The sequence below is a fragment of the Rana temporaria genome, chromosome 2 (genome assembly GCF_905171775.1).
Source record: "Rana temporaria chromosome 2, aRanTem1.1, whole genome shotgun sequence".
Lineage (NCBI taxonomy): Eukaryota > Metazoa > Chordata > Amphibia > Anura > Ranidae > Rana > Rana temporaria.
The window spans coordinates 255,685,352-255,712,621 of record NC_053490.1 but is presented as its reverse complement, the minus strand read 5'-3'; the positions used below and the strand labels follow the sequence as shown (position 1 = coordinate 255,712,621).

At 42.8% G+C, this 27,270-nt stretch overlaps 1 protein-coding gene, 2 long non-coding RNA genes and 1 pseudogene across 3 annotated transcripts in view; 2 read left to right on the top strand and 2 right to left on the bottom strand.

Moving 5' to 3' along the window:
• The window catches only part of LOC120926667 (multidrug and toxin extrusion protein 2-like), a 117,961-nt gene that overhangs the window by 14,848 nt on the left and 75,843 nt on the right, over positions 1-27,270 (bottom strand). The window contains exons 10-13 of the mRNA XM_040336792.1: positions 26,230-26,297; positions 14,243-14,351; positions 10,842-10,917; positions 9,270-9,339 (exon numbers count right to left, since the gene is read on the bottom strand). Coding sequence (XP_040192726.1) covers positions 9,270-9,339; positions 10,842-10,917; positions 14,243-14,351; positions 26,230-26,297 — 323 coding nt within the window. The remainder of the gene's footprint in view (positions 1-9,269; positions 9,340-10,841; positions 10,918-14,242; positions 14,352-26,229; positions 26,298-27,270) is intronic.
• On the bottom strand, positions 2,914-3,895 carry LOC120926668. Its single transcript, XR_005746978.1, has 4 exons — positions 3,799-3,895; positions 3,554-3,675; positions 3,252-3,408; positions 2,914-3,025 (listed from the first exon to the last, which is right to left on the bottom strand). It is a non-coding gene; the product is annotated as an uncharacterized LOC120926668 (long non-coding RNA).
• Positions 5,996-6,628, top strand: LOC120926669. Its single transcript, XR_005746979.1, has 3 exons — positions 5,996-6,092; positions 6,216-6,337; positions 6,484-6,628. It is a non-coding gene; the product is annotated as an uncharacterized LOC120926669 (long non-coding RNA).
• On the top strand, positions 7,826-7,993 carry LOC120930020 (annotated as a pseudogene).

The following is a 27,270-nucleotide window of genomic DNA, read 5'->3' as shown; positions in this document are numbered from 1 at the left end:
TAGTCTAATTTTCTGAGATACTAAATTTTGGGTTTTCACTTGCTGTAAGCCTTAGTCATGGTCATTGTTAAATGGTGTGTTGCAACCTTCTAACTGCTACTTTGTCTATACAGGTGGTCAATTAAAGTAGGTTGAAAAATAATAGATTTACTGGCTGGATCACCAAATCAAAGGAAAAAAAGACAAACAAACAGATCTAATGCAGCCACTACATCTTATGCCCTGTACACACGATCGGTTCATCCTATGAAAATGGAGAGATGGATTTTTTCATCAGATATCCGATGAAGCTGACTTTCATCAGTCTTGCCTACACACCATCGGTTAAAAATCCGACCGTGTCCAACGCGGTGACGTAAAACACTACGACGTGCTGAGAAAATGAAGTTCAATGCTTCCGAGCATGTGTCGACTTTATTCTGAACATGCATGGATTTTTGACCGATGGATTTCCCCACAGACGATCATTTTTTTCTATCGTTTTTTTAACCATAAGAAAAATTTAAAACGGGTTCTATTTTTTTTCACCGATGGAAAAAAAAAAAGATGGGGCCCACACACTATAGGTTCGTCCGATGAAAACGGTCCGTTTTCATCAGACGAACCGATCGTGTGTATAGGGCATAAGAATTGGTGAACTGCAATTTAATAGATTTTAGATTTTGTGTTCAATATAGAGCGGCACGATTCTGGGAAAAATGAGAATCGCGATTCTTTTGCATAAAATTAAAATCACGATTCTCTCACGATTCTCAAAAAAGTATTTATTTAAAGTTATTTTCAACACAAAACGGAGCTTATGTGCTTAAATACAGTATATGTATATTTGACGGAGGGTTTACATGTTAAATTTTAAAAGCCGCAGCAAACCTGCTGACCTTACATGCTTGCTAATGTGAAAGAACAGCTCTGATTTTAACATTTAACTAAATGTGAAAATCAGAGGTGTTCTGTCACATTAGCAAGCATGTAAAGTTTGCTGCTGCTTTTAAAATTTAACATGTAAACAGTCCGTCAGATTTACATATATTTAGCTAGATTCAGGTACAGTTATGACGGCGTATCAGTAGATACGCCGTCGTAACTCCGAATCCGCGCCGTCGTATATTTAAGTGTATGCTCAAACTGAGATACGCTTAAATGTTGCTAAGATACGACCGGCGTAAGTCTCCTACGCCGTCGTATCTTGGCTGTCTATTTACGCTGGCCGCTAGGGGCGTGTACGCTGATTTACGCCTAGAATATGTAAATCAGAAAGATACGCCTATCCACGAACGTATGCTCGCCCGTCGCAGTAAGGATACGCCGCTTACATAAGGCGTTTTCAGGCGTAAAGATAAACCACCAAAAAGATGGCGCAGCCAATGTTAAGTATGGACGTCGGACAGCCGTCGAATTTCACGTTGTTTACGTTGTTTGCGTAACTCGTCCGTGAATGGGGCTGGGCGTAAGTTACGTTCACGTCGAAAGCATTGACTATTTGCGACGTGATTTGGAGCATGCACACTGGGATACGTCCACGGACGGCGCATGCGCCGTTCGTTCGAAGCGTCATTTACGTGGGGTCATGATTAATTTACATAAAACACGTCCACCTCTTCCACATTTGAATTAGGCGGGCTTACGCCGGACAATTTATGCTACGCCGCAGCAACTTACGGAGCAAGTGCTTTGTGAATACTGCACTTGCCTCTCCAAATTGCGGCGGCGTAACGTAAATAACATACGCTACGCCTGCACAAAGTTAAGCCGCCGTACCTGAATATAGCTAATTGTATTTAAGCACATAAGCTCCGTTTTGTGTTTAAAATAACTATGAATGCTAAAACTCTGTTGGGTGTAACAAAATGTCCGCTTGCCCCCTTCTCACTAACATTACTGTGCAGGAGTGTGGGGTGGAGCAAGAGGGCGGCGATGAAACGTCACTTCCTGACGAGACGACCTCCGCCAGATGTACTAAGATGGCCGCCGCTCCGGAGCTAGGCCAAAGCCGGGGACTTTCCTGGAGATCACGGGGGGGTGAATCGAGATTGCGATCTTTTCACGATTAATCGTGCAGATCTAGTTTAATACCACAGTAACTAATATTCTTAGACCATGAATTACATGCCGCTACTTTTGAGTGTTTCGGACACTGGCAAAATATTGCGGGGAACTCCCTCTAGTGTATACACCAGCCACCTTATTGGGTATACCTTGCTAGTAGCGGGTTGGACCCCCTTTTGCCTTCAGAACTGCTTTCATTCTTTGCGGCACAGATTCAACAAGGTGTTGGAAACATTCCTCAGAGAATTTGGTCCATATTGACATGATGTGAATCTCCCATTTCAGCACATCCCAAAAGTGCTCTATTGGATTGAGATCTGGTGACTGTGGAGGCCATTGGAGTACAGTGAACTCATTGTCATGTTCAAGAAACCAGTTTGAGATGATTTGAACTTTGTGACATGGTGCATTATCCTATTGAAAGTAGCCATCAGGCGATGGGTACACTGTAGTCATAAGGATGGACATGGTCAGCATCAATACTCAGGTAGGTCGTGGCATTTAGACAATGCTCAATTGGGGCCCAAAGAATGCCAAGAAAATATCTCCAACACCATTACACCACCACCATCCTGAACTGTTGATACAAGGCAGGCAACCAGTCTGCCCATTCTCCTCTGACCTCTGACATTAACAAAGCATTTTCGTCCACACAACTGTCACTCACTGGATATTTTAAAGCTAGAGCTGGTTGTTCATGAAAATCCCACTAGATCAGCAAGAAATGCGGGAAAGGGTGACAAACCCTGGGATTTTAAAGGTGTTAATATTGGAAAATTCAATCCAAAACAATGAAATAAATATAAAAATAATAATTTATTCAGACATATAAATTGGTTTTTAAATAACACAGAATATCAAACAAGACATGGATGGTCTCATAGATGATGTTAGCGACTAAAACAGTAGCAGAGGAACCTGTTGGAGGAGGCCCGACATGTTTCGCTCGATTGAGCTTTATCAAGGGCAGTGCAACAAGCTACAAAATAAAAAAAAGAGAGAAAAACAAAATAAGGCATTGTGAATATTGCCAAAAACAACAACAACAGTCTGAAAAGTACAGACCGCTGGTGTTGCAGTACAGAATGATCTATATTTATACATAAATGATATTTGGGGATAAACATTTGTAATAGAGTAGTTCATGAAAATACAAAGGTCACATAAACTAGTTGTACAGTGAAAGAGACCAGGAGCACACTTACCCGTCCAGGTCCAAGAACATCCAATCACAATTAAAATCAGCTGTATGCCATTAAATCAAACTGTGAAAAAGGATTCCACAGTATATGTGCCGAATCTAGCAAGCATCCCAAAGGAGAGCCACACCAGCCAGTCAGTCCAAGTGGGGTTTACACAATGCTATAGTAAAAAAGGTAAACAATAATAAATAATGGGAGAGTACACCCACCAAAGAAAATTCTGGGGGGGTAAAATCTCAAGCAATAAGGTTAAAAATAAAAGTTTCTATATACAGCTGTATCCATATATAAGCATATGTAAATACCTTGGATAGGCAGTTGGATCGGATCAAAAGAAGGGACTAGCAAAATTGCGTCCAGCACAGGAAGAGTTAAACAGCCAGTTAGCATTGATCAGTTGGAGAGAAACCTCTAACAACGCTGGTTGCTAATAAAAAACATATAAGAAGACATATAATCACTAATGGTGTCAATATAAACACCCAATGCAGTAATATTAGGATATCAAAAAAAGCTGTAGAATAAAACAAGGAAAGAGAGAGAAACAAACCTGTTTGAAGAGGTTGAAATCACATGCCTGAGAAATCATAAGGCAGAGACAGCCTGAAGCTCTGACATTTCAGAGCCATGGCAAGAGCAAACATAATTGACCTTTAAATACCCCCCAGCTGTGATGCAAAGCTGCTGGGGGTGGGCCTGAATCAAAAGTGTGTCCAATGACAAAATGGGCTGGGCAGGGAGATCCAAGGTGGCCGCCCCTATGTGGTCAGTTCCGCCCAGATTAAACGAGGGGTCGGAACAAACAAAATAGGAATAACCTAAATGGTTTAGACTCTTAAAGGGGCGGGATGACTAACCTGAGTCTCCAACAAAGGACCAGGGTGGCATAGAGTCACCCAGGCCATCAGCAACCAAATGGCAAAGGCACCCTAGAGAAAAGGGGGGATCACCCACGTGGACTTACCGATCAAAGACCACGAATCGGGTGCGCCCCACAGGCCCATATAGCATGTGATTAGCCCTAAAACGGCAGGAAAGAGTGGGACCCGAAAGGGATGCATGCTTAGTGGAACAAAATTGAAATGAAAAGTAAAAAAAATTTCAGTATGTGTGTAAATAACACAGGGGTAGTGTACCCCAACAGCATGACAAATGTTGGATCAAAAAAAATTAACATCCAACAGAGGAGAAAAAATGAACAATATCTCCCTAAAACATATCGATGAAAAACATCATAGTAAAAGGATGGTCCGGACCTGGACAAATAGAAAATATGCTCAGTATAAACATGCATTATTAAACAATAAGTACACAAAAATGACACAAATAGCATCGAATACATTTCAATTCAAAAACGGTCAGTAAAAGAAAAAGAGAAAAAAAAAAAAAGGGAGAACAAAGAACATGAACATAGAGATAGATCAAGCAGACCGTCAGTTCATGTACAAATAGAACATGCATCAGAACATATGCGTGTTAAGAATAAACAAACACAAGAGGCAAAATACATATGTAAATAATACTGTATTGCCCGCTAACCTAAAGAAAGGGCTTGAAACTAAACCGTTCTATGTTGGGAAAACGAAGCGACCATTCTTCCATCGTATCAGGGACCATGTTGCCCTGGTACTGAAAAAAAGAATGGAAACACCTATCAGTAGACACATGGGGCTCTTTCATGACTTCGACAGTTCCTGCATGCATTTTTTTGCATTAGAGCATATTCCCCCCGGTGACCGAGGAGGAGACTATGACAAACTGTTGCTTCAGAAAGAAGCCAAATGGATCCATCAGCTGTCTGCATTAAAGTCCCCCGGTCTCAATGATGGGTTTAGTTTCAAGCCCTTTCTTTAGGTTAGCGGGCAATACAGTATTATTTACATATGTATTTTGCCTCTTGTGTTTGTTTATTCTTAACACGCATATGTTCTGATGCATGTTCTATTTGTACATGAACTGACGGTCTGCTTGATCTATCTCTATGTTCATGTTCTTTTTTCTCCCTTTTTTTTTTTTTCTCTTTTTCTTTTACTGACCGTTTTTGAATTGAAATGTATTCGATGCTATTTGTGTCATTTTTGTGTACTTATTGTTTAATAATGCATGTTTATACTGAGCATATTTTCTATTTGTCCAGGTCCGGACCATCCTTTTACTATGATGTTTTTCATCGATATGTTTTAGGGAGATATTGTTCATTTTTTCTCCTCTGTTGGATGTTAATTTTTTTTGATCCAACATTTGTCATGCTGTTGGGGTACACTACCCCTGTGGTTTTTACACACATACTGAAATTTTTTTTACTTTTCATTTCAATTTTGTTCCACTAAGCATGCATCCCTTTCGGGTCCCACTCTTTCCATCCGTTTTAGGGCTAATCACATGCTATATGGGCCTGTGGGGCGCACCCGATTCGTGGTCTTTGATCGGTAAGTCCACGTGGGTGATCCCCCCTTTTCTCTAGGGTGCCTTTGCCATTTGGTTGCTGATGGCCTGGGTGACTCTATGCCACCCTGGTCCTTTGTTGGAGACTCAGGTTAGTCATCCCGCCCCTTTAAGAGTCTAAACCATTTAGGTTATTCCTATTTTGTTTGTTCCGACCCCTCGTTTTAATCTGGGCGGAACTGACCACCTAGGGGCGGCCACCTTGGATCTCCCTGCCCAGCCCATTTTGTCATTGGACACACTTTTGATTCAGGCCCACCCCCAGCAGCTTTGAATCACAGCTGGGGGGTATTTAAAGGTCAATTATGTTTGCTCTTGCCATGGCTCTGAAATGTCAGAGCTTCAGGCTGTCTCTGCCTTATGATTTCTCAGGCATGTGATTTCAACCTCTTCAAACAGGTTTGTTTCTCTCTCTTTCCTTGTTTTATTCTACAGCTTTTTTTGATATCCTAATATTACTGCATTGGGTGTTTATATTGACACCATTAGTGATTATATGTCTTCTTATATGTTTTTTATTAGCAACCAGCGTTGTTAGAGGTTTCTCTCCAACTGATCAATGCTAACTGGCTGTTTAACTCTTCCTGTGCTGGACGCAATTTTGCTAGTCCCTTCTTTTGATCCGATCCAACTGCCTATCCAAGGTATTTACATATGCTTATATATGGATACAGCTGTATATAGAAACTTTTATTTTTAACCTTATTGCTTGAGATTTTACCCCCCCCAGAATTTTCTTTGGTGGGTGTACTCTCCCATTATTTATTATTGTTTACCTTTTTTACTATAGCATTGTGTAAACCCCACTTGGACTGACTGGCTGGTGTGGCTCTCCTTTGGGATGCTTGCTAGATTCGGCACATATACTGTGGAATCCTTTTTCACAGTTTGATTTAATGGCATAAAGCTGATTTTAATTGTGATTGGATGTTCTTGGACCTGGACGGGTAAGTGTGCTCCTGGTCTCTTTCACTGTACAACTAGTTTATGTGACCTTTGTATTTTCATGAACTACTCTATTACAAATGTTTATCCCCAAATATCATTTATGTATAAATATAGATCATTTTGTACTGCAACACCAGCGGTCTGTACTTTTCAGACTGTTGTTGTTGTTTTTGGCAATATTCACAATGCCTTATTTTGTTTTTCTCTCTTTTTTTTATTTTGTAGCTTGTTGCACTGCTCTTGATAAAGCTCAATCGAGCGAAACATGTCGGGCCTCCTCCAACAGGTTCCTCTGCTTTTAGTCGCTATCATCATCTATGAGACCATCCATGTCTTGTTTGATATTCTGTGTTATTTAAAAACCAATTTATATGTCTGAATAAATTATTATTTTTATATTTATTTCATTGTTTGGATTGAATTTTCCAATATTAACACCTTTAAAATCCCAGGGTTTGTCACCCTTTCCCGCATTTCTTGTTTTCTGTTTATATCGGGATGTGGTGTTCAGTGATTTGAGTATCTGTGCTTCATTTACATATTTGTCCACTAGTTAAGCAGTTTTTGAAAAACTCAGACCAGCCCTTCTGGGACAAACAACCATGCCACAATCAAAGTCACTTAAATCCCCATTCTGATGCTCGGTTTGAACTTCAGTAATTGCAATGCGTTGCTGCCATGTGATTGGCTGATTAGCAATTTGTGTTACCAAGAAATTAAACTGGTGTATCTAATAAAGTGGTCAGTGATTATATACAGTGTATGTACATATATACTCAAACACTCTGTGAGGCTTTAGTTTTTTTTTTCAGTGATGGACCACTTTTTTTTCTGTTTTAATATATTTTTTTCTTCCTAATCTTTGAATGACACTTCTGTCAAGATCTGAGTCTGGCTGCTTATTGCCTTATGGCTCACTAAACGTTTCTGGATTGTTACCCTCGATGTACATCTTGTTCCTGGACTGTGAATCAATGAGTCGTATGCACTTTTAGTGGTTTTCTCCCTAGTAGTTGTCTCATTTAACATTTACCTATTTCAATTTTGTGGTCTTTTCTCCACCTATCTGAAGTTCTTCCTTAGTGATGTGGTGCCTATAAGACTCCTAAATGCACACATCCACCTGAACTTAACTGGAGCCTCATGAAGTGGTTGGAATTATATGGATATATCAGAAGGCCTCAATTGCTTCCCAGCCTTTTGGCTAAGATCAAGTGTAATATCTGTTCTTATCAGTTGCCAGTAGGGGGGGTTTGCTAGCCGCACCAAGTACACGGCGAGGTGGAAAGGGATGGATGCAGAACCTGCTGGCGTGGAGGTGAAAGCCTTCTGATTTGGACGGAGAAACATGCGGTCGACGCGGAAGGGCCGGGATCCCTGGCCTTCTGGCCTGGATTTTGTGGTGCCTGCCCCGGTCAGTTGTTCGGGAGAGAACACTAGCTCCTCTTTTCTCCCGGGGGAGCGGTTAGTATTTCCTGAACGTGATTAGGAGGGAGGGATGGGAGTTGTGGGAGTAGCCTGTTGGCGTGGGCTCTCCCCAATCTCTCAGAGCTCCTAGAGTACCTTCCTGGCTGGGATGGGTGCTACTGGTCCAGGCTGTAGGTCAGGGCTCGTTGAAAAGCCTATGGAGATTGTGCCTCTGGAGTGGCAGTATTTGCACAAGTGTTTGAGAGGGCACTTCAAGTATGGCACCTTGGCCACATCTCCACTACACACTTTATTTATCCACATGTGCGTCACTTTATGTCTTTTTTTGTTTGGTGTTCACAATTGTCATGAGTGATTAGTAGGGTGCCGATCCTCGGGCCAGCCCTGAACATCTTGGGAGTGGGTGGACATGGCCTTCTGGCTTAGTTCGCCTGCTCTCATGGGGTACTAGTACTAGTACTGGGAGGGTTCTGTTTCGGCAGACCCTCCAAGGAATGGGGTCCGTGTCGGCTTCGGCTGCTCGGACCACTTGAGTACCTCAGTCTCCGTCTGGAGCCTAACCCCCGGGGGATCAGGGTCAGGTCCTTCTTTATGGAGGACCGTTTGACGTAGCACCCATTGCACGTTTTTGTGTTTCACTCTTTATGTGTGTGCACATTTTTTCTGCACTGGGTGGAGTTTTTTGGGTGTGTTTTGCACCCCATAGGCTTTTCAATAGAAAAAAAAAAAAAGGAGGCCTCACTTGCAAAGTTGTCCAATCAACTAAAAGTAAAAATTCTAAATTTGTTTCCACCCTGAGAGCAAGTTTATGTGGTCACCCTTGCACACTGATAACATGGGGTCATTCATTTGGCACTGTTTCATTCATAGTACATCTTTGTATTATTTTTTTTGAGAGGAGAAACATCACAATGCCCACCTTGTCCAAGTAGAATGCCTTGTATTCACAAAAAAAAAAAAAAATACTAAAAGCTTTCTATGAATGATGGGAGTGCCCCCCATCCTGTGCTAAGTGTGCACAGGGGAAACCGCTTGCATGTAACCAAAGTAGCACTTGGAATTTCGCAGTTATCACTGTAGTATAACCAACTACTACAGTGAGTTTTAGCTTCTCCAGCGGCCTTATGTAATACAGATATTTCCTGGTGTTCAGATTTACATTCATTTTTATACAATTGAACTTAATAATGAAATACTTACATTTATTCCGTCACACAGGTGCAGTGGAGCGAATAGGAGCATGATTTTTGAAAGCAAAGCAATAACATCTCTGAATATTAAGACAAAAAAAAATGTATCACATAAGAATACGGTATACTATAAAACACTTACCATGACAGTATATTGTAAAAAAATATTTTCTCCTGTTTTACGAAAAATTGGACAAGAAAAAAAGTAGCCATTTAAGCTTCTAATAGCTCACATGTAGATAAATGATCCATCTTAATATACCATGTATATGGATTTTATTTACCCAGAGAAGTTGCATGTTTACCAGACTTTTCTGTAGTGATTGATAAATGAAAAAAATGCTTCCTTTAGTGTTAGCAAATGCAAGCTCGGGATTCTTCAATAAACTTTAACTTATTATTAGGAAATATGTACTGATATCGATATACTAATTCTGTAATTTTTGGGGGGGGTTTGTAATGAGGTGACAGGACCTTTTTGCAAGCTAACATGGCAGTAAGGCCTGTGAGGTCTTGCTAATAATGCAAGAAACTGGTATTAGGAGGGTCAAGGCTTGAAACATATTGTGGGTTTGGAGGCATAAGGGAAGGGAAACGTTGGTCTACATTCTCAGAGAAAGTAGGTGTGGCTGGCCTAGGGTGACTCCAAGATGATTGAGTGAGGTTCCTGTTCTGTAAAGTTCTGGCCACCAGAAAGACCTGTCAGGTGACTGGAATGGTTGCAGTACTGTCAGATGTGCTTTCCTTGAGGGTATCCCCATGTGAATGGCAACTTGCTAAGCGTCAGTGCCCTTGCCTAGGGAACCTATGAGCCTTGCCAAGGGAACCTATGAGGGGATTTCTAACATCTAGACCTCACTCATTATTATTTTCTGAAGTACCATCCGCTTATATGCAAGATACTAAGGCCCCATACACACCATAGAATCCATCCGCAGATAAATCCCAGCAAATGGGTTTCAGCGGATAGATCCTATGGTGTGTACACGCCAGCGGATCTTTATCCGCGGATATATCTCCCCTAGGATGGATTCCAGCAGATCGGATATTCGCTGACATGCAGAACAAATCCATCTGCTGGAATCCATCCCAACGGATGGATCCGCTGGTCTGTACAGACTCACCGAATCCATCCGTCCGAAGGGATCCCCCGCATGCGTCGTAATGATTTGACGCATGCGTGTAATTCCTTATATGACAGCGTCGCGCACGTCGCCGCGTCATAATCGCGGCAACGGCGCGACACGTCATCGCAAGAGGATTTCGGTGCGGATTTCAATGCGATGGTGAGTACACACCATCGCATGAAAATCCGCCGAAATCCACGAGAGGATTTATCCGCGGAAACGGTCCGCTGGACCGTATTCGCGGATAAATTCTATCATGTGTATGGGGCCTAAGTGTCAAGGATTTGCCAACCTAGCCCTGATGATACATCCCAGTAAAAGCCTTCTTTGGACATTCCTCCCCTTCTGTCCCATTATTGCACATGTTCTAATTCTCTATCATTAGCACAAGCCTCCCTTTGTGGTTCAAGGTCCTCTAAAAAGAAGAAGAAATAGTTAATCTCCATATTACTCACCTATCGGTTGTAAACATATAACCTATGACGTTTCTCAGTGCAAGTGCAGTACAGCTGACCAACAGGCAAACAAATGCTGAAAAACAGGAAGTACAAATTAGTCTAAAAAATAGTTTAATGTTTGAAATGTCTAGTGTATGCTCACTTATACATCAACAACAGCAACTGAATCAAAAGTGGTGTTCCAATAATTGAATTGAATAACTGAAAACAAAGGATACATAAATGCACGGGTAATGTTTGTCAAATGTGTTTTAGGCCTGACAATTAATGTGTATCTATAGCCATATTTATAATTTTGGATAGAGTAGAATAGGACCTTTATTAAATGTTTCTTTAATTTTCTGACTAGATCACACTAGGAAAATTATTTCATTAACAAAGTCAGAGAAATGATCTCCAAAGTGAAGAGAAAAACTCTCAGACAACTGACACTGAAGTAGGTGTAGGTGTCCCTGTTGAAAGATCATCCTTATATCCCGTTCCTGTGACAACTGAAAGCTTTTGAATTTCCTATAAATTCCTGACTCAGTAGAAATGGTTACCAGTGAACCTAAGTCCTTGTACACACGAGCAGACATGTCCGATGAAAACGGTCTGCGGACCGTTTTCATCGGACATGTCTGCTGGGAGCTTTTGGTCTGATGTGTGTACACACCATCAGACCAAAATCCAAGCAGACAGAGAACGCGGTGACGTAGAAGACACCGACGTTCTCAAATGCGGAAGTGCAATGCTTCCACGCATGCGTCGAATCAATTCGACGCATGCGCGGGATTTCGGTCCGCTGGTTAGACGTCATAACCAGCGGACATGTCCGATGAGTCATACTAACCATTGGACATGTCCGACGGACATGTTTCCAGAGGACAAGTTTCTTAGCATGCTAAGAAACTTTTGTCCGCTGGAAGCCTGTCCGCTAGGCCCTACACACGGTCGGACATGTCCGCGGACCAGTTTCAGCAGACATGTTCGGTCGTGTGTACGAGGCCTAAAACTTATGTCCTTGTTGACCCCAGTTGCCTGAAATGTTGGGTGTTGGAAGTCATCCCACACGATAAGAGGGGGAGCAACTTTGATCATCTGGTTCTTCAACATGAAGCCCATGGATTTGGGAACTAGAGGCCATGAAGGCCCCAAGATTGAATGACAGTCTGACTTTTGTTCCATTTCTCAAATAGCTGTGGTCCTTGGACAGTCAATCCTCCTCCCTCCTTTCCTTTTCCCTCTTTTTATTTATTAATTTTTTTCTTCCACAGCCTACAGTACACATTAGGGTATTTTGTAATATAAAAATAAATTTTAATTAAAAAAAAAAATTAACATTAAGCTATTTAACGGTTCTGTAGCCCTGTGTCTTATCTTGGCACTGTTGGTTTGTCCGGATCTGCCTTTGGGATTTGTCGCCATCTTGTGGACATCCAAGGGTATTGCTTGGTTTTTGTGATCCGATCTGCAACATCAGCATCTGGATGTGCACACCTAGGGCTAGATTTAGAGAGAATTTACGCCGGCGTATCTATTGATACGCTGCGTAAATTCAAATCTGCACTGCGTATCTTCTTTCTGTATTCAGAAAGCAAGATACGCCGAAATTTGCCTAAGATCCGACCGGCGTCTCTTACGCCGTCGTATCTTAGTTGCAAATTTACGCTGGCCGCTAGGTGGCGCTTCCGTCGATTTCAGCGGCCATTCAGAAACGTACGTGCGCCCGGCGAAATTTTTTACGTCATTTACGTTAGGTTTTTTCGGCGTAAGGTTGCTCCTGCTATTATGAGGCGTACGCAATGTTAAGTATGGACGTCGTTCTTGCTTCGAATTTTGAAATTTTTACGTCGTTTGCGTAAGTTGTTCGCGAATAGGGCTTTGCGTAAATTACGTCCACGTCAAAAGCATTGACGATTTGCTGCAGAATTTCAAGAATGTGCACTGGGACTCTTTCACGAACGGCGCATGCGCCGTTCGTTAAAGACGTCATTTACGTGGGGTCATGTTTTATTTACATGAAACACGCCCACCTCTTGCAAATTAGAATTTGGCGCGCTTACGCCGGCTGATTTACGATACGCCGCCGCAACTTACGGAGCAAGTGCTTTGTGAATACTGCACTTGCCCGTCTAAGTTGTGCCCGTCTAAGTAGGTATCTGTTCATAATTTATCTTAAAGGAATATTGACTGTGTAACAACTCACCTAGTCCAGACTATGCACTTCAAAGTGCGTGTTGTTAACCCAATTTCGAGTGCGTGTAAGTGTGGTGGTTTTTGTGGGAGGGGGGTGGGCGTACTAAGCGCAGGCTTACCTCGCATAGCACACCCACCGGGAGCCGGGCTGAGACCACCAAACTCAATTCACATGTAGCCGAGAGCGTGATCCGAACCCCTAGCTGCAGAGGTGAATGGCTTGTCAGCGCAGTGCCAATCACGTTAAGCCACCGCAGCTCCACATCTGTGGATCATCTTTAAAGGGGTTGTAAAGGTTTTTTTTTTTCTAAATAGGTTCCTTTAAGCTAGTGCATTGTTGGGTCACTTACTGTACCTTTTCCTTCGATTTTCCTTCTAAAAAAAAAATTCTGTGTCTGAATTTCTCACTTCCTGTTCTGCCTCCATCATCCGAGCCATTCTGGCTAGGGGTTTGTCAGCGTGCTCGCCCCCTCCCTTGGGACTACATCTCTGCGGCGAGAAGCTGTGAACATATCGTCTCCCCGCAGGGATGTAGTCCCAAGGGAGGGGGCGAGCACGCTGACTAACCCCTAGCCAGAATGGCTCGGATGATGAGGTCAAGCTTACTGAGGAGGAAAGGAGGTGAGAAATTTAGACAAAGAAAAAAATATTTAGAAGGTAAATCAAAGGACAACAATGCACTAGCTTAAAGGAACCTATTTCGAAAATAAAAAACAAACCTTTACAACCCCTTTAATTCTTTACCTTACAGGCAATTTTGTCCACTAACAGGGTGTATTCCTCCAAGCAGCCTAGTGCACTGCTTATATAGAGGACATTATATATAATGCATACAACATTTTTCCTTAAAAGATTTAACATTCTACTGAATTCCCTTTCACAATCGTGCGCTGCGTATTCTGTACGGATCCCGTACAGCATTCAAAACGCACCCGTTCATGTGAAATCCTGGGGGTGTGTGTGTAAAGTTAATGACAATTCAGTTCACAAAACGCAGTGCAATTTGCAAAATTGGGTCGCATTGGGTTGAGTTTGCGATTAGATTCTGGTGCGACTAAAAAATAAATGGGATATTTGCTTTTGTTTCATAAAAAAAAAACCAATTCTTCTTTTCAACTGCAGTATGTGCTTCAGTACAGAAAAATATACGGCTTTCTACAGGGTACATTTTTTTTTCCGTTTTATACTATGTAGCATTTCTTTAGAGTACAAAATCCTACCTGTGCAGTAAAGTACAACTTTACAAGACATTTTTGCTTGTTCAATGTTTCCCTCTCCTAAAGCAATTCCAACCCTGATATTGGCAGCTGTACCAAAGCCAATTGGAAGCTGTGAAGGAAAATATAGTATGAATTAGAAATCTAGCCAAGACATTGTAATTGATAATCATTTTAGTTTACCACCATGGTAAAAATATGCATTTGCAGACATCACAGCTATTATCCAAGTGGACATAATGAAAAAATGGCACTATGAAAAAAAAAATACTTTTGAATTACGAGGGGGTGGGGGTAGCCTGAGGATTGCTAAAAATGCCACTAGCTGTAATGTGCACAATTTGTTTCCTTTAACTTTAAAACTACAGTGAGGGAAAAAAGTATTTGATCCTCTGCTGATTTTGTACGTTTGCCCACTGACAAAGAAATGGTCAGTCTATAATTTTAATGGTAGGTTTATTTTAACAGGGAGAGATAGAATAACAACAAAAAAAATCCAGAAAAACTCATTTCAAAAAATGAATATTGATTTGCATTTTAAGGAGTGAAATAAGTATTTGACCCCTTCACAAAACATGACTTAGTACTTGGTGGCAAAACCCTTGTTGGCAATCACAGAGGTCAGACGTTATCTGTAGTTGGCCACTAGGTTTGCACACATCTCAGAAGGGATTTTGTCCTACTCCTCTTTGCAGATCCTTTCCAAGTCATTAAGGTTTCGAGGCTGATGTTTGGTAACTCAAACTTTCAGCTCCCTCCACATATTTTCTATGGGATTAAGGTCTGGAGACTGGCTAGGACACTCCAGGACCTTAATGTGTTTTTTCTTGAGCCACTCCTTTGTTGCCTTGGCCATGTGTTTTGGGTCATTGTCATGCTGGAATACCCACCCATGACCCATTTTCAATGCCATGGCTGAGGGAAGTAGGTTCTCACCCATGATTTGACGGTACATGGCCCATTGATGCAGTAAATTTGTCCTGTCCCCTTAACAGAAAAACACCCCCATAGCATAATGTTTCCACCTCCAGGTTTGATGTTAAGATGGTGTTCTTGGGGTCATAGGCAGCATTCCTCCTCCTCCAAACACAGTGGGCCGGATTCAGAAAGAGATACAACGGCGTATCTCCTGATACGCCGTCGTATCTCTGAGTTCCGACGGTCGTATCTATGCGACTGATTCATAGAATCAGGTACGCATAGATATCCCTAAGATCCGACAGGTGTAAGTGTCTTAAACCGTCGTATCTTAGGCTGCAATTCCAGGCCGGCCGCTAGGAGGCGCTTCCGTATTATTACGCAACGAATATGCAAATTAGGAGTTACGCCGATTCAGAAACGAACGACCGCCGGCGCTTTTTTTTTACGTCGTTTGCGTTCGGCTTTTTCCGGCTTATAGTTACCCCTGCTATGAGGGGTAGCTAATGTTAAGTATGGCCGTCGTTCCCGCGCCGAGTTTTGACATTTTTACGTCATTTGCGTAAGTCGTTCGCAAATACGGATGGACGTAATTTACGTTCACGACGAAAGCAATGACGTCCTTGCGACGTCATTTAGAGCAATGCACACTGGGAGAATTTACAGGCGCATGCGCCGTTCAAGTAAAACGTAAAAAAACGCGGGGTCAAGGGAAATTTAAATAAAACACGCCCCCTACATCCCCATTTGAATTACGCGGCCTTACGCCGCAACACATACGCTACGCCGCTCTAACTAAGGGCGCAAGTTCTTTGTGAATAAAGAACTCGCGCCCAAAGTTAGAGTGGCGTAACGTATCGGAGATACGTTAGGTGGGCCGGACAGATACGCCAATGTATCAGAATCCGGCCCAGTGAGTTGAGTTGATGCCAAAGAGCTTGATTTTGGTCATATCTGACCAAACACTTTCATCTAGTTCTCCTCTGAATCATTCAAATGTTAGCAAACTTCAGATGGGCCTGTACATGTACTTTCCTGAACAGGGGGATCTTGCAGGCGCTGCAGGATTTCAGTCCTTCACGGTGTAGTGTGTTACCAATTGTTTTCTTGGTGACTATGGTCCCCGCTGCCTTGAGATCATTGACAAGATTCTCCCGTGTAGTTCTAGACTGATTCCTCACCATTCTTATGATCATTGAAACTTCACAAGATGAGATCTTGCATGGAGCCCCGAGGGAGATTGACAGGTATTTTGTGTTTCTTTCATTTGTGAATAATCACACCAACTGTTGTCACCCTCTCATCAAGCAGCTTGGCGATGGTCTTGTAGCCCATTCCAGTCTTGTGTAGGTTTACAATCTTGTGCCTGACATCCTTGGACAGATCTTTGGTCTTGGCCATGGTGGAGAGATTGGAATCTGATTAATTGATTGCTTCTGTGGACAGATGTCTTTTATACAAGTAACAAGCAGAGATTAGGAGCACTCCCTTATAGGCTGGGTTCACACTACTACACTACTTTGATCCTACTTTGCTCTGCTACATTGGTCCTACATTTATCCTACATTGGTCCTACATCCATCCTACTTTCATGAACAGGATACTACTTTGGTCAGACTTCAATGATATTCAATGGGCCTGAAGTAGGATCAATGTAGGACCAAAAGTAGTACAGGGAGCATTTTCAAAGTCGGACCGACTTGTGTAGGACCAGTGTAGGACGCTACAAGACGCTCTCATAGGGAAACATTGAAAACAGAGCAAAGTAGGATGAAAGTAGTGTAGTAGTGTGAACCCAGCCTAAGAGAGTGCTCTTAATCTCAGCTCATTACCTGTATAGAAGACACCTGGGAGCCAGAAATCTTGCTGATTAGACAGGGGATCAAATACTTATTTCACGCAATAAAATGCAAATCAATTTATAACTTTTTTTAAATTAGTTTTTCTGGATATTTTTGTTGTTATTCTGTCTCTCATTGTTAAAATGAACCTACTATTTAAATTATGAACTGATCATTTCTTTGTCAGTGGGCAAATTTACAAAATCAGCAGGGGATACTTTTTTCCTTTACTGTACATAGATTTTGTCTAAAAATTATTCTGAATTTGCCAGACTGTAAAGACTTTTCTAATTCTGCCTATGTACTGTACAGTATTTATAAACTGGTAAATTGTAACTTTTTAATTGTGACCAGTAAGTGATTATGTAAAAGTTGCTAACTGAGTGGAAATGTGGCATGCTGGGACTTGGGTGTGTTTGTATGTCTGCTCATATACCCTGTACAATGGCCTGGTTGCCTGAAACCAGAGAACATCTAACATGTAAAACGGCTTCATTAGAACCTAGTGTTTGCTGTACATGGTATACATATTAAAAAAAATTTCAGCCAGCCAAAAGGAAAGAACTGTATCAATTCCCCATCCACACAATCAAGGTAGACGTGGGAATTTTCCCCACTGTGCCATTGTATTGTGACAGTGGACTCTTAGCCAAGCCTGTGAATGCAGGAATAGAGAGGACAGAGGGGCTGCTGATGGGGACATCGCTGGCTTGAAAATGGTGTCAGGTAAGTGTTTAGGGAGGCGGGAGGAGGCACAGAGATTGGGCGGTTTTTTACCTTAAAGTTCATGTAAACCTGAAATGTTATTTTATTTTATTTTTTATGTCACAATGTAGAGAATAAGATTTCCTATCATTTGTGCCCAGTCTTGCCACACAGAGTTAATCCAGCTCTGAGCAATCCTCTTTTTATTGTTCAGTGAAATAAAATGGACTTATAGAGAAAAACCAAAGTCCGTTCTGCCCCCATGCTTTGAGTAACAGGTTGTTTACATATATTGTGCACTAGCCTGGAGACATGCACATCCTGTGTAAAAAGTTCACAATTCACACCCCCCTCCAGCTCTCCCAGGATTGGCTGCCTTTCCTGTGTTTTGACTCTCATCATATGGGGTGTGATCCACAGTTCAGTGTGATGAGGAAATGTATGCTGCAGTAAACAGCCATCAGAATATACATAGACAAGTGATTAGGGGAGATGTATTTAGTCAGAGCTGGGCAGAGTAGAAGCTCCAGTGATTTTATTATTGTTCTATTGCAATGTGGTGTGTCTGAGGTCACCTGATCACAGATGCAACATTTCTTTATATTACCAGGATGTGTTATGTAGGGGAGGAGTGGATTTCTCACTTTTTATACTTATACCCAGCAAGGCTGAATGAGCTTAGGGCCGGTTCACATTAGTGCGCTGTGCGAGATCGCAAGTGATTTGCACCGCACTGCTGTTCAGATCACATGCGATGTCTGTGCGATGCGATTTCAGCCATACAAACTCTATGGCTGAAATCGCATCTCATTTGGACCAAACACATACAGGCCCGGTGTCAGGGGATAATGTCAGTGGGGTAGTGGTCGGTGTCAGTGGACGATGTCAGTGGGGTAGTGTCAGTGGGGTAGTGGTCGGTGTCAGTGGGGTAGTGGTCGGTGTCAGTGGACGATGTCAGTGGGGTAGTCGTCCGTGTCAGTGGACGATGTCAGTGGGGTAGTGGTTGGTGTCAGTGGACAATGTCAGTGGGGTAGTGGTCGGTGTCAGTGGACGGTGTCAGCGGGGTAGTGGTCGGTGTCAGTGGACGATGTCAGTGGGGTAGTGTCAGTGGGGTAGTGGTCGGTGTCAGTGGACGATGTCAGTGGGGTAGTGTCAGTGGGGTAGTGGTCGGTGTCAGTGGACAGTGTCAGTGGGGTAGTGGTCGATGTCAGCGGGGTAGTGGTCGGTGTTAGTGGTCTTGGGGCTCTAGACCGTGTTGGTATGGGGGGGGGGCAGTTTTGGTGTCAGTTGTTTTTTTTTCCAATTTAATTTTTTTATCTTTTTTTCTTCAATTTTGGAATATTTTTTTTTTTATCAGCCTGTTGGTGACATGTCAGGGGTCTAAACAGAGACCCTGGCATCTCCCATTTGAGACAGAGAAAGGACAGAGGACATTGATTCCCCACTCCTTTTCTCTGCACAGAAGATGAATGGAGGGAAGACAGCGGCTCCCCTCCATTCATAAACTGAAGCAGAGTAACACACAGGTTACTCTGCTCAGTTATCACAGGACACACAGCGATCAGTAACGAACGCTCTGTGGTACACCGGCGGCTGTGGAGGAAGACACGGGGGGGGGGGGGAATGTAAACACACGGAGAGGGACGAGGGGGGGGCGTAGGTGGGAGACACGGGAGGGGGGGAATACACAAAGAGGGACGAGGGGGTGCGGAGGGGAGGACACGGCTCTAGAGGAAGACACTGAGGACAGTCGGGGATGATCGGTGCGACGGGTCAGCTGTGAGCACCAATCCTCCCTGCATGGCTTTTCAGGTAAAAGCCGTGGGTGGGAGAGAAGCAGATGATGAAAAGCCATGCAGGGGGGATCAGTACTCACAGCTGACCCGTCGCACCGATCATCCTCGACTGTCACTGGAGATTGATGTGTGTACAGATTCAAAATGACAGGGGGCCGTGAGCGCGCTTTTTGTTTTTACCAAGAATGCGCTTTGCCTCTCCTGTGCACGCTCTGGCCAAGGGGAGTGTAGAGGTGGGCAGGGAGTCTGCTGACATCATGACTCCACCCACCAAGAGCCGATAACAGATGCACCCACTAAATCTGCTGTTTTTGGGGGCTTCTAACTGATAAACGGGACACATTTGACAGGTAAGGATACATGCAGGAGGCATGTATATCCTTATAGGTCAGCACTATGGCAGTACTTTATAATTGATGAGAGTGGGTTTACATCCACTTTAATGCATAAATGCATTAAAGCAGCCCTCAAAATTTCACTCTTTTGCTCGCATTTTGCGAGTGGAATTTGTTCCAGGGCGAGTGAGGAGCTGGGGTGAACCAGGCTGACAGTTTCCTGGCTGAAGCGATCAGCCAGGAAACTGTCAGCTGAAGGACACAGAGAGCGGCAGGGCTGGACTGCCCTGGCGCCGCTTTGAGCCGAGGCTGCAGCACTCTCCTTCTCCCCCTCTTGTATCACACACAGCGGGCATCTTCCGCTGTGTGTCATGGAGCGGGGTCTGTGTTGGCGGTGCGATGTGACAAGGTCTCGCCCCCCAGCTAATGTGATAGTAGATTGAATCTGTGTTCTGCCTATCACATTAGCCGGTCTAGGGGGGCGGGACCTTATCACACAGTGCCGCCAAACACAAACCCCGCTCCATGACACACAGTGGAAGATGCACGCTGTATGTGTGATATAAGAGGAGGATGAGAGCGCTGCAGCCTCGGCTCAAAGCGGTGCCAGTGTTTGTGTGAGGTGAGTCTGAAGTGATGATGGGGCACAGTAATGGGGCAAAGTAATGCAACAATTGATGGGGCAAAGTAATGCGACAATTAATGGGGCAAAGTAATGTTGCAATTGATGGGGCACAGTAATGCGGCTATTGATGGGGAAAAGTAATGTTGCAATTGATGGGGCACAGTAATGCAGCAATTGATGGGGCACAGTAATGCGGCAATTGATGGGGCACAGTTATGCGGCAATTGATGGGGCGCAGTAATGCGGCAATTGATGGGGCGCAGTAATGCGGCAATTGATGGGGCGCAGTAAGGCTGCAAGTGATGGGGCACTGTAAGGCTGCAAGTGATGGGGCACTGTAAGATTGCAAGTGACGGGGCACTGTAAGGCTGCAAGTGATGGGGCACTGTAAGATTGCAAGTGACGGGGCACTGTAAGGCTGCAAGTGATGGGGCACAGTAAGGCTGCATTGATGGGGCACTGTAAGGCTGCGTTCACGGGCACACTGAGGCTGCACAGATGGGTACTGATATGCTTTATGTTACTATTGTTAAAGTTGTTAATATTTATTTTTGGAACTTAATTCTGCTTGAAATATTTAACAGTGTAATTTCATGAGATAATTTACAAGGGCGTGTTTAGGGGCGGACTTAGGGGTGGGGCAGGGGAGGTGTTGGGTGGGGCAACTGGTGGCGAGTAACTCTTAAGGCCTGGCTAGTGGCTCAGAACTTGAAATTTTGAATCCTGCATTGAAGTAAAAAAAAACTTTTCAGTTTTAGAACCAATTTAAGATCTGTGTTAAGCCTATCCATTTATCGGGTCTTTAAACGTTGGTTGCTTTTGCTTCCTCATCTCCCTTGCACTGGAATAATGAGTAAATGAAGTTGTAAATAGTTACATATACTATGCAGCCCTTTTTGCATCCCACTATCCCACTATTCCTGCATACACCCCTCACTTTGATATAACCACTCTTCGTTAAACACACCCCTCTTTCTCCCTCAAACATTCTATTTCATTTACATATTGTACATTCAAGTCTCACCCTCAGTCTGTCATGACTACCACACCCTACACTTTCAGAACCCAACCTTCCTTTTTCCCATCATCTATATTTAGTAAATATGTGCAAACTGAAATATTTTGTTTCGGAATTTAGTTTTCGTCCAAAAAAATAATTTATTTTGTTACTCATTTTTATTTATTTTGTTTCGTTAAAAGGTCGAATCTTTTATTGAAGGCTTATGGTGTCTGTTGAATGTTCTAAGAAAATTGGACGGAGCAGCTAAACTGTACGACGTCGCAATTGTACATTTCCGGTCGAATGTTTCGCCTACAAGCTATAGAACAATTCTAATGTTGTATGACACTAGTAATAATTCTATTTATAAATTATTATTACTAGTCAACCAACATTCAAATTCTTCTATAGCCTATGGGCCGAGCATTTGTCCGGAAATGTACGATTGCGGCGTTGGACAGTTTAGCTGCTTGTCGAATCTTCTTAGAACATTCGACAGACACCATAGGCCTTCAATGACAGATTCAACACTTGTATGTTTTTCACTACTTTGTCGAATCTTCATTGTTCATGTCGAATGGTCTACCCCAACACTGTCTCTATAATGTCGAATGTTTTCTCTCTATGTCGAATCTTTCCTCTCTATGTAGAATAATCTTGGACTAATAGAGTTAAGGTTAGGCGCATTCGACCACAGGTTCGATAGACACAGATCGCTATTGTCAGTGTCATGTCGAATCACCTATCTATATCGAACTGTTGTAGCAACGAAAATAAAGCATTTTTTATGTCGGATCTTTTGGATTTCAGATTCTGCGCGTTAGTTTTCGTTTGTTAAAACGATAACGAAAATACCCGAAATTCAGACGAAAATGCATTCGGACTAAAACTAATGCACATGTCTAATATTTAGCCACCCTGTCTTGAGCAGGAGTGTCTTTTAAATTTAGTCTGTATTGCTGCAATCAGCCAATGCCAGTTATAGTGTGTGTCTTGTTCAGTTGTCCCTAGGTTTAGCCTGGCTGTCAGTTCTTCCTCCTGTCAATAGGTGGTGCTGTAGCCTCTGGTATTAGTGTGAGATCATACGGAAGGTCTGGATTTTGAAAATGTATGTATTTTCGTAGTCAAGCAATAGGAGTTTGCTTGCCAGTGGTGCATAATGGAAAAATATATAAATATTTGTGGCTGGCTAATGCCAGCTCTCTTCCACCAGGCTCTGGCCTAGGGAGGGTGCATTTGCTGAAGCTGCTTTTTTAGGCCTGTCTGCCTAAAGGAGGCCTGGGTGTACTTAGGTCTGGAGCTGAGGTCTGTAACTGTTCCTTTTTGGATACAAGATTGAGTCTCAGAGAAGAATCCTACTGGAGGTGTCTGCAGGGCTTTTACAGTGGAACCTTGTGACTACCGTAGGAGCTGGTTGACTCTTCTGAAGATATAGGTGATGTCTGCTAAGTAATTATAATACAGCAGTGTCTGTATCAACTTAAAGGTCCTTTTTCCTGTGCAGTGATGGCGTTCTGATTTAATCTACAGTATCTGCTCTCCTAGCCCTCTCTTCTATGGAGAGAGTGAGTAATAAATGCTTCTTTGTTTCACCTAAAAGTGACTGGCATTCATCCTGAGGTGAAATCTCAGCCCAACTGGTCTCTTGAGGTGCCATCATGCCTCAGAGGGTCAGGGAGGTGCTACATATATCACCCTGCACTTGTTTCTAACTGTCACTCCATTTTCGTATATACATTAATTCTACACATTCACCAAAGCCTCCTTGCTTCCATAGATGCAAAAACTATTTGTGGCCAGTGTTTTGCACTGCTTCTCTCTGAACTTGACTTTTGCCACAACAATTGATGCTTTATAAATATAATCTTAGACATATAGAAAAGTAGTCATATACCAGTGAAATGAGATAAGGAAAAATCTTTGAATGTCCCTTTAGACTATTTTCTAACTCTCCTAGTAGTCTTCCTCCTGGCATCAGCGTTTTTGCAGGAAAAAAACTGAATGGTAGCGGTTTATAGGGCACTTATGAATTGAACCTCCAGATATCCTGGTTCTTTCGGCCACCATCGACAGGGACAATATGTTTTAGCTCTGCTGCGACTTGCAGCCCCTTGTTTTTCCCTCATGTAATCTCCCCTTTTCTGACGTCACTTTCAGTGCATGCTTTCTGGCAGTTCTGGAAGTTTGGAGGCCAACTTGGCTCCAGAATCTATCTATATATAGATCTTTTACATTTATTACCTGTACCGCCAAAAAGTCCAATTTATTAGTCCATTAATTTCCATTGTCACTGTCTCGGGACGTTGGTACACTAAAATGTGTGCATTCACAGTGATTAGTCGCCCTGTGATTTTATGCAAGTCTGGCAAGACCCATTAAACTTTGTGATTGTCTGACACACTGCAGGGTTTGTATACCGCCTCCAAGATGGATGGGAGCATAGCTGGGTTACCGACTGCCAAATCAATTATGGATAGCGTTTCATGTGTTTTGGAGAAACAGTAAAACTGCTCCTCCAAGGGGTTCCTATGTCTACAAACATATATCCAGCCCACCTCATTGAGCCATCTCAACAATGGGGACTCCCTCGATGAGACAGAGACCCCCGAACCTGGGTGTCAGTCCATGGAGTGACTCAGCCAGTAGTTAAAGTCTCCCACTATCAACAACTGCAAATCCGGCCTACTCGCCAAATATGTCAGCAGGATCCAGAGCACCACCACCGTAAACGGGAGAGGGATATATATACATGCCAGAAATACAGTGCAACGACCCAATACGAATCTATACATGCATCAAATTCCTGGAAGTTTATAAAACTGTGCACCATCACACTCACCCCCCTAGAGAAGGAGGTGTGTGGTATACTATTTCCACCCAAGAGTACTTAAGACAGATCTGGGTTTCTGCAGTCAGATGCGTCTCCTGGAAACACAATATGGCTGGATGAAACTTTTTCACGCAAGTGGAAATCATCATGCGTTCAAGTGGGGAGACTACCCGAGTGCATTCCACGCTGGTGCACACGTTGCCAAGCAGAAAACAGGCCGGCTGTAACCATCTCTTTACATCTCCTCGTGGACATACCGATGCAGCCCTCTGGTACACCTCTCTGGACCTCGTTCCGGATTCCTCTGTGCCCACGATCTCCCCATAGAGACATACATGCCTCTGTATCATAGATGTCATGTGAGTAGCCATTTGGCTGTGAATTCTAATAAATTCAGTTTTGAAAGATACTGCACTTAGTTTGGAGGACCTTGTTTCTTTATCCTGTTTTCCAGAGACTGCTTCACTCTTAAGGGAGCTGCCACTAGTGCGGTGTATCAATTTATAGACTCATTCCAAACCGGGACTCTGTTTAATACTGATTTAGCTTTTTAACCTTATCCTGTTATTTACTAGATGCTTATTCCTATTGACATTATAGATATTGCATGAGTATGCTGTTTGCAGTATGTTCATTCTATAACGTTTATTGTATGCCCCAATCCTTGTGCCATCTTTGCTTTTCCACTTTGTAACACTACCCTCTGCCAGACTGACAATGCTGCTGTCCAAAAGGTATCTGCTTTACTACTTCATTCCGAAAGCAGACTCCCTAAGACAGTACCACCCAGTGAAATAAAAGGAAAAAAAGCAAATGCAGCCACCACATCAACGCATTGGTAAGCTACAATATATTCATTTTTATTTTGGGGTTTAATACCACTTTAGATCAAATGCAGCAAATTGCATGCCTTACATTAAAAATACCAAAAATTATGGATTCATAAATAGAGCTGTTTTAAATTATATGTAATTGCAACATGTCATATTCCAGATATGTGCCCGTTGTACCATGTACTTCTATGAGAAAGTATCCTGTTCTCTTTGTATTGATTCCTTTGTGTGAAATATGATGTTCCTGCCCTCCGCTTTCCTATTAAAAACCGATCACTCTAGGCAGGAGAGAACAGCGTCATCAGCTCTCTAGTTGTGTTGGGAACTTGGTGTTCTCTCCTCCAATGATCAGACTTGTCCTGACACCCCCCCCCCCCCCCCCCTCCACACACAGCAATTCACTGGGAAGTTCTGCGTACTGCTGTTTCTTCTCCCTAAGCTCTCTTTTCTCAGCTGCATAAGGAGCTTAGAGGGTTTATGATCACTTATAAAATAGGGGAAAGGGTTACTTATAATGTTTTTTATATTTATACACACATGTTTTTCCTTTCATTTTTAAAGAAAATCGATGTTTGTAAAGGTAAAATTGTTTTTTTCTTAAAAATAACAAACTTAATTTTTACCTGCTCTGTGCAACGGTAACTGCCCTGATCCTCCTCTTCTCATGTCCCCCGCCGGTGCTCTTGGGCCCTCCCCCTGTCGATAGCAAACGGCTTGCTATGGGGGCACTCATGCGTGCTCGGTCATCATACCATGTTCTCTGTGTCCATAAGAGTGCGGCTCAGCCCTACCCCTTCCTTACTGGCTGTGATTGACAGCAGTGGGAGCCAATGGCTCCTGCTGCTGCATCTCAGCCAATGAGGAGGGAAAGAGTAGGGAGAGCTGCTGCTCATGTTCACATTGCTGGATTGAGATCGGGCTTAGGTAAGCATTGGGGAGGGCTAAAGGGGGGGGGGGGCTGCACACTAAAGGTTTTTTACCTTCAGCCTTTAGAATAACTTTAATTGATGAATTTTATATCTACCTGGAGTTTAGCTTTAAAGGAACAGTGCCACTATAAGTAGATGTAATTGTTAGAATGCATAAATAGTAAAGGGACCATCATACCGTTGCAGCCACTGTTACCAACTCCAACATAATGGCTTGTCCTCCCAGCTCCACAATGCCAATAATCCCTAATAAAAATGAGATGAAGGGGTCAGTAGTTGGCCAACTGTTCATACATGTTTTTGCTCCATTACTTAACCAATAATAACGTGATATAATGTGATTAAAATAATCAGAGGAGCACTGATGGAGGATACAACAGGAAATATCAGTCAAAATAATTTTCCACACAAAACCGTTAGTTTTTTTGTGTCAAAGTATTACTACTACATCCTCATTCTTTTAAGATGAACAATCAGCGACTTTACAACTCTATGTAAATAATCTCCTGATATCACAGGGTACATATTCAATAAAACTATATCTTATGGCTAAAATGCAGTTCTTGTGCTCCAGTCAAGTGACTGCACCTAGTCCTGAGAGGGACACCTCAGAGAATGTTATCCATCAGGAACAATTTTATCAGTCTCCCCTGCTATACAGTAGCTTTTACCTTAGATAGTAGCAGGGAATGAATTGGGTAGAACATGTACACACAGCCATGAACAAGGTTCCCTGTGGAGTAGGCTACACAAGTAACATGTTGTTGCTGGCTATTATGTTGTTTAGGAGGAATAAAAATCTAACATATGTCAGTGTATGTAGTAATCATTAAACATTTTAAATGATTGTGAGGGTCATGTCTCTGCTAAGACCAGAAGACCACTGCTGAGACATGCTGCACCTATTGCAGTCACCTTTCGAGGGTGTTGTATGTGCATGCACTGGTACTTAGTTTACCCAGGAACATACATTTCAGATTGTCTGGTAAGATAGTAAAAGCAGAGCAGGTGGAGTGAGTGCTAAAGGATGAGACAGAAGCATAGTTGAAAGAATCTGCCAATGTTTGATGCCCGGGGTAACCAGAGCCAAATATCAAAAGCAGAACAAGAGATTAGCAAGTAATCAGAAAATGCAGCAGAGGTCAGGACAATCAGCATACTAGCAAAGTAAGGACCAAAAAGTTTAGCAACTGAAATCAATCTGAAATGCAAAAAAAAG